The sequence below is a fragment of the Carcharodon carcharias genome, chromosome 15 (assembly GCF_017639515.1).
Source record: "Carcharodon carcharias isolate sCarCar2 chromosome 15, sCarCar2.pri, whole genome shotgun sequence".
In the NCBI taxonomy this organism is placed as follows: domain Eukaryota; kingdom Metazoa; phylum Chordata; class Chondrichthyes; order Lamniformes; family Lamnidae; genus Carcharodon; species Carcharodon carcharias.
In genome coordinates, this window is record NC_054481.1 from 56,028,270 (window position 1) to 56,041,017 (window position 12,748).

The 12,748-nt window shown below is 41.0% G+C and overlaps 1 protein-coding gene across 2 annotated transcripts in view; it reads right to left on the bottom strand.

Moving 5' to 3' along the window:
• The window catches only part of mad1l1 (mitotic arrest deficient 1 like 1), a 996,118-nt gene that overhangs the window by 484,054 nt on the left and 499,316 nt on the right, over positions 1-12,748 (bottom strand). For both annotated transcript variants that reach the window (XM_041206006.1, XM_041206007.1), the window contains exon 15: positions 11,493-11,583. In XM_041206006.1, the coding sequence (XP_041061940.1) occupies positions 11,493-11,583 (91 nt within the window). The remainder of the gene's footprint in view (positions 1-11,492; positions 11,584-12,748) is intronic.

A 12,748-nucleotide genomic window follows, 5' to 3' on the forward strand; every position in this document is an offset into this window, starting at 1 on the left:
TGTGAGCACAGGTATTACCAGACGAACTCAAACACGCACGTAATTTACAACAAAAAGCAGATTCAACGAGTACAACAGTGAATATCCAGGGCAATGTAAACTGCCTATATCATCGAGCATATCCCTCCATGCGTACCTGCATTCAAGGTATATTACTGTACCAACCTCTTCTCTTTCCAAGAAAGCATGCCTATTTCTTCAGGTGCTTCACAAATAGTGTAAGTGAAGACCCTGAATATATCAGTCACTAGTTCATGTTGCCATACGCATCAATTCAAGATGGTATTTCCTACCCATCCAGGAAGTAATTAAGATATACTCCATCCCCCAAACAAAAGCTGGGATTGGCAAAATTATTTTGCTCTATCTTTCAGCAGAGGTGAGAGTCACTGCCCTTGACACCTAGGCAGCATTCGGCCAAGTGTGGCATCAAGGAGCCCTAACAAAACTGCAGTCATTGGAAATTGGGGGGAAAACTCTCCGCTGCTTGGAGTCATACCTAGCATAAAGGAAGATGGGTGTGGTTGTTGGAGGCCAATCATCTTACTCCAGGACATGCTGCATAAGCTCTTCAGGGTACTGTTCAAGCGAGACCCAATGATCTTCAGCTGCTTCATCAATGGCCTTCCCTCTATCATAAGTTAGAAGTGTGGATGTTCGCTAATGTTCAGTACCATTTGCAACTCATCAGATACTAAAGCAGTCTGTGCATGCATACAGCAAGGCCTAGACAGCATTCAGGCTAGTGCTGCTAATATTCAAGTAGCTTTCACACCACACAAGTACCAGCTTCCCAAGGACAATTAGGGATGGGCAACAAATGCTGGTCTTGCAAGTGATAATCACATCCTATGACTGATTTTTTTAAAAAAATCACCCAAATGATGCCTCACAAAGGAAGCAGGACACTATGTTACAGAATTATTTACCACCCTTGCACATAAAGAATTTGGAAAAACGTGTTACATTTAATGTTGGGATTTAAAAACAACATGGATGCTTGCTTGTTTAAAAAAGCACCCACATGAAGATATGCTGAATGATAAATGGAGGTTGCTTTTCTCAGTGACTAAGCAAAGTACAATTCATTAACTTCCCTGCGTAATTGAAAAATCACTTATCACCCTTTGTTCACCATCTGCCTGTGAAATACGTAATAAGAGTCACAGATATCTGAGTTTCTGCAACAGGGAAGCTGCTGAAACAAAGAAGAACTAGAAAAAAAAGTTTTTCAATAAGCCTGAATGCAGAGTTGGTCTGTCTGAATCAGTCAAAACACATTAGGTAGCATAACATGCTCATGATTAGTGTTATGATACAAAGGTTCAATTGAATAGATTGGACTAACTGAATCTGATCACAACTATTTCCCTGTACGTTCACGGATTAATGATTCAAAACAAGCTTTGCCTCATCTAGTGTTAATACAGTGCACCATCAGAGATATTGAAGAAATTCACATGCAGAGACATGATATCCAGTTCAGGTCACAACAAAACACCGAGTAGTTGTCATCATCATGCATCTGCACTGCAGTGAGACCTGGACTGTGTATCAGCAATATGCAAGGGCACTAAAGAAGTTCCATCAGCAATGCCTCTGTCGCATCTTCCGGATTCAAAGGGAGGACAGTTGAACAAGCGTTATCGTCCTCCACAAGGCAAGGTCACAAGAATTCATGCAAAACGCATGCAAAATCAACTTCGATAGACCGGCCACTTGTCTCATGGTTGAAAATCATCTTCTCCACCAGTTTCAGTTCTCTCGACTCTCAAAAGGCCAACATTCCAGGGGAGGACAAGCAAACGCTTCAAAGACACTCTGAAGCTCTCCTTGAAGCATGACAGTATTGACCTTAAAGACAAGGAGGAACTTGCTATCAATTACTCAGTAGCAACAACTTGCTCATCAAGCTGCATTTCTCTTCAAGTCCCAACAGCTTAATGATGAAGCAGGGCAAAAGTAGAGAAGAAATGGAAGCAAATTCTGCATTTCATGTCCCACCACCAAGTGGGAACCCCTGCCCCATGTGCTCAAAAATCTGTGGACCAAAATCAGCCTGTTCAGTTACACCTATAATAGGAACTCACAACTCTGTGTAGACATTATCCTCGAGTCATTGAACAGCAAACAACATGACCCCTGATTCTCACGACTGTGCAAGTAGGTATGGGTTACAATGAATCAACCCTCAGAAAAATCGTATACTCAAGCTGCTTGCAGAGAGACTGACATCTCCAAACCTATGAAGCTGTCAGATTTGCAATGCATGATACAGGGAAACAAGATAAACCCTGATTGTCATTTCCTGAAACAAATGAAAAATTTAACTGAAAGGAAGAATTTTCTTGGAGGTTTTGACTTTAGAGAGGTATGCATCATAACTTATTGTAGACAACAAAACAGTTCTGCAGAAGTCGGAAGTCTCAGCTGTTTGTTTTCATTTTTCAGGGGCTTTTTCCCCTAATTTATTTTCAGTACTTTGATTTGATTGAAGACAACCAGAATGGTCCATTGTGAAGATTTTTATATTTGGCACAGATATACAAAGATTTCAATTGTAACAGATGGAAGTCTTTCACGTTTAAATATTAAATTTCTATTATCAGATACAGGTCAATTGAAGTTTTGTACACTGCAACAGATGGAGAACTGAATATGCATGTATTCACCTAACAAAATTCATGGTTTTTTACATTGAGAAATTGAGGCATAATTAGTATGCAGTTATATTTGATGCTTGCATTGTCCTCTAAATAATCAATTTAAAGTAAAGGGACTTGATAAGGTATAAAATTGGATTTGGGGCCTGCCATCTGGGTGAAGTCCAGGAAGACATCACACATTTGATAAACAGGAAGACATGCTTTATTTTCTGAATCCCAATGTTGAACTTCAGAGAAAGCAAGAGGCATATCTCAGGCAGCATAGTCCCAATTCTTCAAAGCTCAATGAGGTAAAGGCTGTAGACTATATGATACAAATATTAACACAACAAGCTTGATCCATGCTGTAAATTCAGTTTAGTCACTTCTCACCCAGGGAGAGCTGGTCAAACAGGTACTCTCCCGTGCCATTCTCAGGGGCTCCCAGTCTCTTCAGGTTGGTGATGTGATCTCCAAGCTTCGTGATAATTTTCACTTGCTCATCCAAGCAGTGGAGCTCCAGAAAATCACAAAGAGGGTCACGTGTTCCCAGAAGAGAGTTTGTGCAGATTCAGTAGACTCTGGTTCATATAGATGATAGCTCACACACAAATTTAAGTTATGGACACTAGTTCAGATTTAATAATACTAGGAAGGTGAATGAAGTTTGTTATTTTTATATATCTAAGAAGGCATAAGTTAAACACACTGTAAACAAATAGAATCTTTGTGTAACATCCCTGTTTTATCTTGAAACTTTTGATTCATTGCAAGCTATGGCATGGGAGATCTGTGAGTAATCTATTCAAAATCTCCCTTTTGCATGCACTTTCTGCCAATTGGTAAGAGACTGTAATTTCAGTATGATACTTTCAAGATCATAAGAAATGGGAACAGGACTAGGCCATTCGATCCTTTGAGCCTTGCACTATCATCCTTTTTGTCAGTTAGCTCTCCTGCTTTACATCAGAACAGGAGAAACAGGAGCAGAAGTAGGCCATTTGGTCTCTGGAGGCTGCTCTGCCATTCTATAAAATCATGGCTGTTTTGATTGTGATCTTAACTCCACATTTCTTCCTGTTAACCTTGACTCCCTTGTTAATCAAAAATCTGTCTAACCCTGCCTTGTATATATCCAATGACAGCTTCTGCTGGTCTCCATGGAAGAGAATTCCAAAGGTTAACCCTCTAAGAGGGAAATCCATCTTAGTCTTGGCTTTAAGCGGGAGACCCTTTATTTTTAAACTGTACCACCTAGTTCTAGATTCCCCCATGCAAGGAAGTATCCTATCTGCCCTGCTAAGCCACCTCGGAATTTTATATGTTTCAACAAGATCATTCTCATTCTTCTGAACTCCAATGAGTATAGGCCCAACTTGCTCAAGCTCTCCTTATAAGGCAACCTTACATCCCAGGAATCAGCCCAGTGAACTTTCTGACAGCTGCTTCCAATGCAAGTATATCCCTTCTTAAGTAAGGAGACTAAAACTACACTCAGTACTCGACATGCGGTCTCACCAATGATCTGTACACTTGTAGCAAGACTTCCCCACTTTTATACTCCCCCTTATAATAAAGGCCAACATTCCATTTGCCTTCAAAATTAGTTGCTGTACCTGCATGCTAACTTTTTGTGATTCATGCACAGACTTCTCTGCACTGCAACATTCTCTCTCATTTAAATAATATTCTGGTTTTCCATTCTTCCAGCCAAAGTGGACAACCTCAATTTTCCCACATTATTCTCCAACCACCAATTTTTTTTAACCACTCATTTGACCTCCATGCATCGCTTGGCAGACTCTTTCTATCCCTCTCATAGCTTGCATTCCTACCTTTGTGTCATCAGCAAATTTGGCTACAATACAATTGGTCCCTTGAACCAAGTCATTAATGTGATACATGTTAATACGTAGGCAGTTTCCATTAGAAACAGAAATGGGACATCAGTACAGGATGTATGACTTTAAATGGGATTAACTTCATGTACACGTCCTTATGTGAACAGAATTTCAAAATGATACATCTTTTAGAATGCAGAGGGCAAAGTCTACATCATGGAACTATAACACCGTTGAAAGAGAAGATAGCAAAAAAGAAACTAACAGAAGGCTTTATCTAAACAATATGATTGGAACCTTCCTACACAATCAAATCATTGACTTTAATCATAAACATAAACTAAGTTCTACCTAGATTCAAGACATACCAACATCAAACATATATCACTTGCTTGCTTCTGCCACCTCAATGACACAGAATTTAATAAGAATCTGCCTCATCCTGTAGTGATGCCCTGCATGTTCCAAAACCATTATTGAAGACTAACTTCCCAATAACTTTAACTTCTATCCTTTGACACCAGCTCACTAACTAAACAAACACTCATCAACAAGTCTGTCTTCTAATGCTCAGGGCAGAGAAGCTAAGTGCTGTCTTCTCTCCCTTTATGTGAACTGTCAGCAAATTTTTCCACGAGTATAGGTAATAAAAAAAAAAATAATTGGATACAACCCTAATAGCTGTCGAGATTAAATCAATAGGCCACTTGAGTCGTGGGCCATCATGCTTTTTTGTCATAGGCTCAAATGGAAAATTTTCTAAATGTCTAAAAACATGAACATTTACCCATGGAGAGTGCAATATCAATTTTTAAAAAGTTGTACTATACTTTCTTCCTAAAATGTTTGTGCTCATCAGGGTTAAGGACAGCACTGCCAGAATATCATTTAACACTTTTCGTCTATTAATGGCACTGACAGGGTCAGGTGCAACATGGGTCTAAAGCCATGCTGGAAGCCAACGTGATTTTGAAAGATTCTACTTCCAAGAAATACTTCAAAACCTTAAATAACAGAAAATGCTGGAACACTTCTGCAGGTCAGGCAGAATCTGTGGAGAGAAATTGTGCTGCCTGAGAAGGTTTCTGGCAAAAGCAGTTTGCTTTTGAACTGCAAAACCTTTCTTGTTAGTGTGAAAGAAAACAATATGAAACAAGAAAAAATAAGCCAAGCACCTAAAATACTGAATGCATCATACAAAATCCCAAACTATATAGAAGAAAGACTTGTATTTATACAGCACTTTTCTCATCCCTAGCTGCTTCACAACCAATGAATTAATTTTGAAGTGTGGCCACTCTTGTTGGAAGGCAAATAGGGCAACTAATATCCATACAGCAGATAAAATGACTGACCAGTTAATCTATTTTTGGCTTTGGGATAAATGTTGCCAGGGTGCTAGGAGAATTCTCTACCACCTTCAAAACTTTTTTATATCCATCAGAAGAGGCAAACTGGGTCTCAATTTAACATCTAATTTAAAAGGCAACATGTTCAACAATGTAGTATACCTTCAGTATTGCACTGAAGAGTCAAATGACACTATATGGTCAAGTCCTGGAGTGGGACCTGAACGCACAAGTCTTTAACACAGGATTGTTATCTGTGAGTGAAGCTGACATTGGCCCAAATCTTCCAGTCCCCGGATCGTCGCAGATTGGACATATGACTAAAGATGCACGTCTGTAACCTGTGGACATGTGAACCTACATGGGAATTGCCTGTGAAGTTTAAACTTCCTATGGCAAATTACCTGCTCCCCAGCACTCTGTGCGAATGCCCCCCACTCTGAGCTAGAGTCACAGACTTCAGACAGATCCACAGGATTTACCTGGATAGTTACCCAGGAAATGTTAGATTAAATCATGGCCTAACACCTAAGTAACTCCACACCCAGCTCCCTCACCAATCACTCCCACTGATCACCCAACTACCGATCCAACCCAACCCTTCTACCCCCTTGACCAACCATGCACCCCCCCCTCAACCCGACCATCTCCCCGACCATCCAACCACGCCCCTGACCCAAACAAACTCCCGCAACCACCCAACCAGCCCCGACCAACTGAATATCACCCCACCAATCCGACCCAACTACTACCCCAACCCGACTACACCCCTGCCCTGATCTGACTAACCCCTGACCAGAGGTGGCTACCCTCCTGACCTAACCACCCACTCAACCACCTATACCACCTCACCCAATGACTCACCTACCCCAGTTCATGCACTTACCCACCTATTCGTCTCACCCACTCACCCATCTATCTAACACAACCACTCACCAACTCATTCACTCTCCCATTCAATATCATTCATTAAGACTGAACTTTTAAATGCTTAGCAGAATATGGCAGCTAGTGCTGTAAAAAGGGGGTGTCCTCTCTTCCCCTAACTCTACTCCACTCCGATGGAGCTCCGCCGGGACTCTGCTTTGAATATAGCAGCAGCGTCAGGTTGTGAGGATTTTCACACATAGCAGCAAAGCATTGCCGTTGACCAGAAGATTCAGGCCATTATATATTAAACACAGCCAAATGTATAAGTAGATTTCTCTGGCAGTGGTTTGGCAAGTAACAGGAGATTACAATGTGCAAGCACAATGTAAAATTCTACCATTGAACAGCATTTTATTTCACCTGGCCTGTCCCTCTAATGTGGTGTAGTGGTATGTCACCGAACTAGTAATCTAGAGACCCAAGCTAATTCTCTGAGGACATAGCTTCAAATCCCACCATAGCAGCTGGCAGAATTTGAATTCAATTAATAAAATCTGGAATTGAAAGCTAGTCTCAGTAATAATGACCATGAAACTATCAACAATTGCTGTAAAAACCCACCTGGTTCACTAATGTCCTTTAGGGAAGGAAAGCTGCCATCCTTACCTGGTCTGGTCTACATGTGACTCCAGCCTCACAGTAACGTGATTGACTCTTAACGACCCTTTGAAATGGCCGAGCAAGTCACTTAGCTCCAGGGCAATTAGGGAGGGGCAACAAATGCTGGCCTTGTCATCCCATAAAAGGATAAATAAAAAACACTCAAAACAGGACAGTTGAACAATCAGAGGTTGATGGCTTCAGGTCAGAAACAAAACATTGAAATGGATCCCTGTCTTAGCTAAGCTTTTGACAATTTGTAAATTGTGATATTGAAGTGTGACTCAAAACTTACACATATGTAATTATTAGGTATTACTGTAAATTGATACAATTAGTTGGAAAGTCAACTCAACACTTAGCAGTGATAAATGGTACAATGTTTAAAAAAAATTCCTTCCAAACAAAATTAAGTTATTGGTTTAAAATCACAGAATAGAATTGTAGTATAAGGGTCTGGCACATTCACAGTTAATGTGGGACTGAGTACAGTCCCGCCCACACACTGATGTAAGAAGGCACATGACCCAGGCCCCAGGGCCAGTGTGGTGTTGAATAAAGATTGGTAAAGACATAAGCACAGAGATAGCTCCTAGGCTATATCCTTTGTTGTAATTGTGTAAATAGTTCCACTTGTTAATAAGACTTACAGTTAACCTAGTGAAAACTACGAAGACTTCCTTAAAAGACACTGTTCGGTAACCAACATCCACCCAACACTGTGGCAGCTGGGCACCAAAAACCCTCAACCTTGCTAAATACTGAAGCAAGCCAAAATGCTGGATGACTAAGAAAAATCTTCAATGAAAATTCTGACCTGAAAGAAGCTCCCAGCAGAAACTAAGCCATGAAAAAAAACTCCAGAGAAAAGGCCTGGAAGCTGAAGACAGAGATTTTTACTGCAGCAGAAGATGCCATTGAATCTCCCTTGGAAATCCAGCTTCAGAGCACAGAGCTAGCAAGGGTGAGCTAAATCCTTTGAAGTTCCAGGGACAGCTAGTGCTGAGAGCCCTTTCCCTAATTAAGTATCAGAGATGCTGTTGAAGGAAAGCCCATTGCTAAAACCCAATTCCCCATTGACTCCCCAGTCAAAGCCCCAACACGTGGCCTCTGAATTTGTAAGATAAGAAAAAAAAATTAATTATTTAAATCTCTCAGGAATGTCATGACTGTCCAGCTCGGAAAACGGCAAGCGTAACTTTAAATTCGAATGCCTCGTTACTCAACATAGCAAACCATGGAACGAAAGAAGTCAACGTACAGCTGATCCAAGTAGCCATTATTAAGAGTCCTCTTCAAGAAGCATGCCAACGCCATTTTGCAGAGCCCACCAAAACCAGCAAGCACAGGAAATCCCTCGTCTTGGAGTCAAGGGTGATGCCATCTTGAAAGCCTAAAAGATTTTTAAGATTCAGCATCGTTTCTGGTTTAAATAAAAAGTCAGAAGAAGAGCAGGCGAACATGCTGCTTTATTCTATAGGGCCGATTGTAGATTGTAGATTGTAGGGTATTAATGAATCATCCGCCAAATTTGAGGAGGCTCCAAAATCTTTTGACATTTATTTTAACTTGTGAAGCAATAAAATACTGGAGAGAGGAAAATTCAATAAGACAGTCCAACTGCCAGGGGAACCCGTCAGTTCCCTGATAAATGATCTCTACAGGGTGGCAGAGGGGTACGAATATGGAGATTTAAAGTCAGAGATGTAACAGTGGTGAGTGTAACAGACGATGCGCTCTCTGACCTAAAAGCTAAAGAAGATCTAACCCTGGACAAGGCAATCTAAATAGTTAGACTGTTTGAACTCCATAAGCAGCATAGGAGAGAGAATAAAACATGGAGCAGAACCCAACCCTCAGTCCAGCTTATCAGGCCACAAAGATACAGGGACAGACAACCCAACTAATGGAAAGCAACTCCCAAACCACCCAGCAGAGCCTCCTTGCCAGTGCTGTGGTGCAAAGCGCCCTCACGGGAGAGATCAATGTCCTGCGAGTACAGCCCAATGCTTCCACTGTAACAGGATGGGAAACTAAGGCAAACTGAGCAAGTCAAAACCCCAGAAACGTAAATAAGGCCCAAAAGTAATCCGCGAGGTCGAGACCGAAAACCCAGAAGACACACAACCAAGCTTCTTGGGTGACATCAAGGGTTGCAGTTTCTCATTCCGGAATGCAGTCATCTTTGTCAATGGCCATCTAACAAATTTAAATTAGATTCAGGTGCCAGCATAACAGCCCTGTTGGACCAGGACCCATGGCACAAAGACCTCTAGCTTTGAATGGCAGACATTTCACTTTACAGGGCAGGAGGAATCTGACTTGCAGTCGTTGGCATGATCCTGGAGCCACTCAGGTAAGTGGCAAACAGATCTTTGAACTGATGTATGTTATCCATAACCAACCTTTCTCTCCCCTGAACAGGGATGTCTGTCTATCCTTGGATCTCCTCCAGATGGCAGAGAATGTCAAGACAACCATTGGCATTCGCCAACCAGAACTGCATGGTCCCAAGTACTCAAACATTCAAGAGTATGCAGACGCCAACTTCAGCTTGGAACTTCCTTCTCTATTTGGGGAACAGGTTTGTTCATTCTCATTGCAGGTCCCAGAAAAACCCCAGTGGTCAGACCATCCTACTGTCCATGAGATAACTATGACACCGCCAGTGGAAGTGGTACATGAGTGTGATCGGCAGTCTAAGAAGCTCTAACTGCAATAACAATGATAGTACAGCTGGTCAACACTGCAACCACCATGCACACACTGCAGCTTTCAGCCAGCATGCCACACCCATAAGGGATGCTGGAACTTGGTAGTAGTCTCCCACCATCGACAACAAGAAGTAGAGGTGAAGGCAGATACAAATTTATGCTATCATTAAATCTTTTTCTTAGCACAGCCAGGAAGCATCAAGATAGCCTACACATAGAAAGAAAAGAAAGAAGCGACACGGAGACAAGCACAATGTTCATTCAACCAGCAAGAAACATTTAGAATAGCAGCAACCACTGATTAATGCAACAGCCGAACCGACCAAGTGTGGTTCAACATGAAGGAATGGAAGAATGAAAGCATAACCAAGTACCAGTCCAACCTCTAAGCCAACAGGAAGTACCAGAAACAACAGAGCCTATCACTCCTCCAACAGAATGGTGAACAAGCTGTGGAAGGGTTTTCAGGCTTCCAGGCCACCTGAACCTGCAAATTCAAGGTCTTGAAGTGGGGAAATGTGGTAGTGAAAATGTTTTAACAGTGCTAATACAGTAATAGCAATAATGCATTAACAGCAGTAATGTGGTAACAAAAATGTAAATGCACGAGACTGATAATAATGTAAGACATGAAGTCAAGCAGTGTAACTCCATATACATTGGATGAAGACTTGGGGGAGGTGTATTATAAGGGTCTGGCACATACAGGATGAATGTGGGGCCGAGTACAGTACCACCTGCACAGTGATGTAAGAAGGCACATGACCCAGATCCAGGCGACTATACGGTGTTGAGCAGAGACTAGTAAAGGCCAGAGCATGGAGATAGCTCCTAGCTTGTACCCTTTATTGTACATGTGAAAATAGTTCTACTTGTACATTTAACACTACAAATACCTCTTTAAGAGGCACTGTTCTGTAACCACAACCCTCCCAACAAGAATCACAGAATTTTAAAACACAGAAGGAAGTTCTTTTTGGGCCAACATGCTTTTGCCAGCTCTCTGAAAAAGCTAGTAAAATAGTCTTACTCCCTACTCTGTCTCCATTGCACTGTTTCTTTCCCCTTTAAGTATATATTCCCTTTTGAAAGTTATTGAATCTGCTTCCACCATTCTTCAGGGCAGTGCATTCCAGACCATAATAACTTGCAATGTTAAAAAAAAACTGTCCTCTCACTTGTGATAATATGTGATTCCTTGACTTTTTATTATTTTATCTTATCCTTCAGTGAATGATTTCTAATGCTATTCCATCTGCTGAGTAGAATAAATCTACTATTTAACCACAAGTGAGCAATTCCCACAACTGACACTTGCTGACTGATTCTTCCTGTTATCTTTGCATGACTAGGTGACTGCACATGCCATAACTGTATAACTGTGCACTCCCCCAAGAGTTCAGGTGCCTGTACCTGAAGGGTGTATCGCTCCAGTTTCATTTCCAAGACCTTGTTCGCTTGATCAAGACGACTTCTCTCAGCCTCCAGCTCTTCAATCTTCTGCCTGCAACAAAGCAGTGGAAATCTGACAGTCAGTGGGTCCACCTGTTTTGCTTCACAGTTAACACATTGGCTGGTTTAGTACATCTATGATCTAGTTTAATATTAAAAAATCTAATTCAAATGAAAAGTACACATACATTCCAAAATGTTTTACAATTCTAATTTAAACAAGGAGAGGCACAAGTACACCACTGAGGAATATTTAATGGTATTTGATATTTTGAAAGGAGGAGCAGTAGGTGGGGTAGCACTGTTAATCAAGAGTGTAATCAAGGATGCGGTCAAGGATAGCATCAGTACAGTAGAGGGAAATGATTTTGGTTAGGAGGATCAAAATGTAAAATCAGTTTGGGTGGACATAAGAAATAGCAAAGGGAAGAAGTCATTGGTGAGGGTGGCTTCTACGCCCCCTGACAGTCGTTGCACTGTAGGACAATGTAAATCAAGAAATAATGGGAACTTGTAAGAAAGGTACTGCAATAATCATGGGAGATTTTAATCTTTATATAGATTAACCTAATCAAATTGGCAAATATAGTTGAGGATGAGTTCAAAGAGTGTATTTGGGACACATTCTTAGAACAATATATTCTGGAACCAACCAGAGAATACACTATTTTAGATAAAAGCAAAATAATGCTGATGCTGGAAATCTAAATAAAAACAGAAAATGCTGGAAAAACTCAGGTGGTCTGGCAGCATCTGTGGAGAGAGAAAGAGAGTTAACATCGAGTCTGCATGACTCTTCTTCAGAGACATTTTAGACCTGATGTGTAATGAAATAGGGCTAGTTAACTGCTTTAAAGGATTCTCTAATAAGAGTGATCATAACATGTTGGATTTCATATTCAGTTTGAGGGTGAAAAATCTGGGTCTGAAACCAGCATCTTAAACTTAAAGGCAATTACAAAGGTATGAAGACAGAATTAGCTAAAGTCAAATGGTGAAAATAGGTTGTTAAGTAAGATGGGAGAGAAGCAATGGCAGGCGTTTAAGCAGATATTTCATAATTCTCAAATAAGGTATATTCCATTGAGGAAAAAAAAACTAGGAGAAGGATGCACCTCCACTGCTAACTAAATGTTATCACTTTGAAAGGAAATGTGTACAAGGTTGCATAGGTTTGTGGTAGACCAGAATATTGGGAAAATTTTAGAAACCAGCAA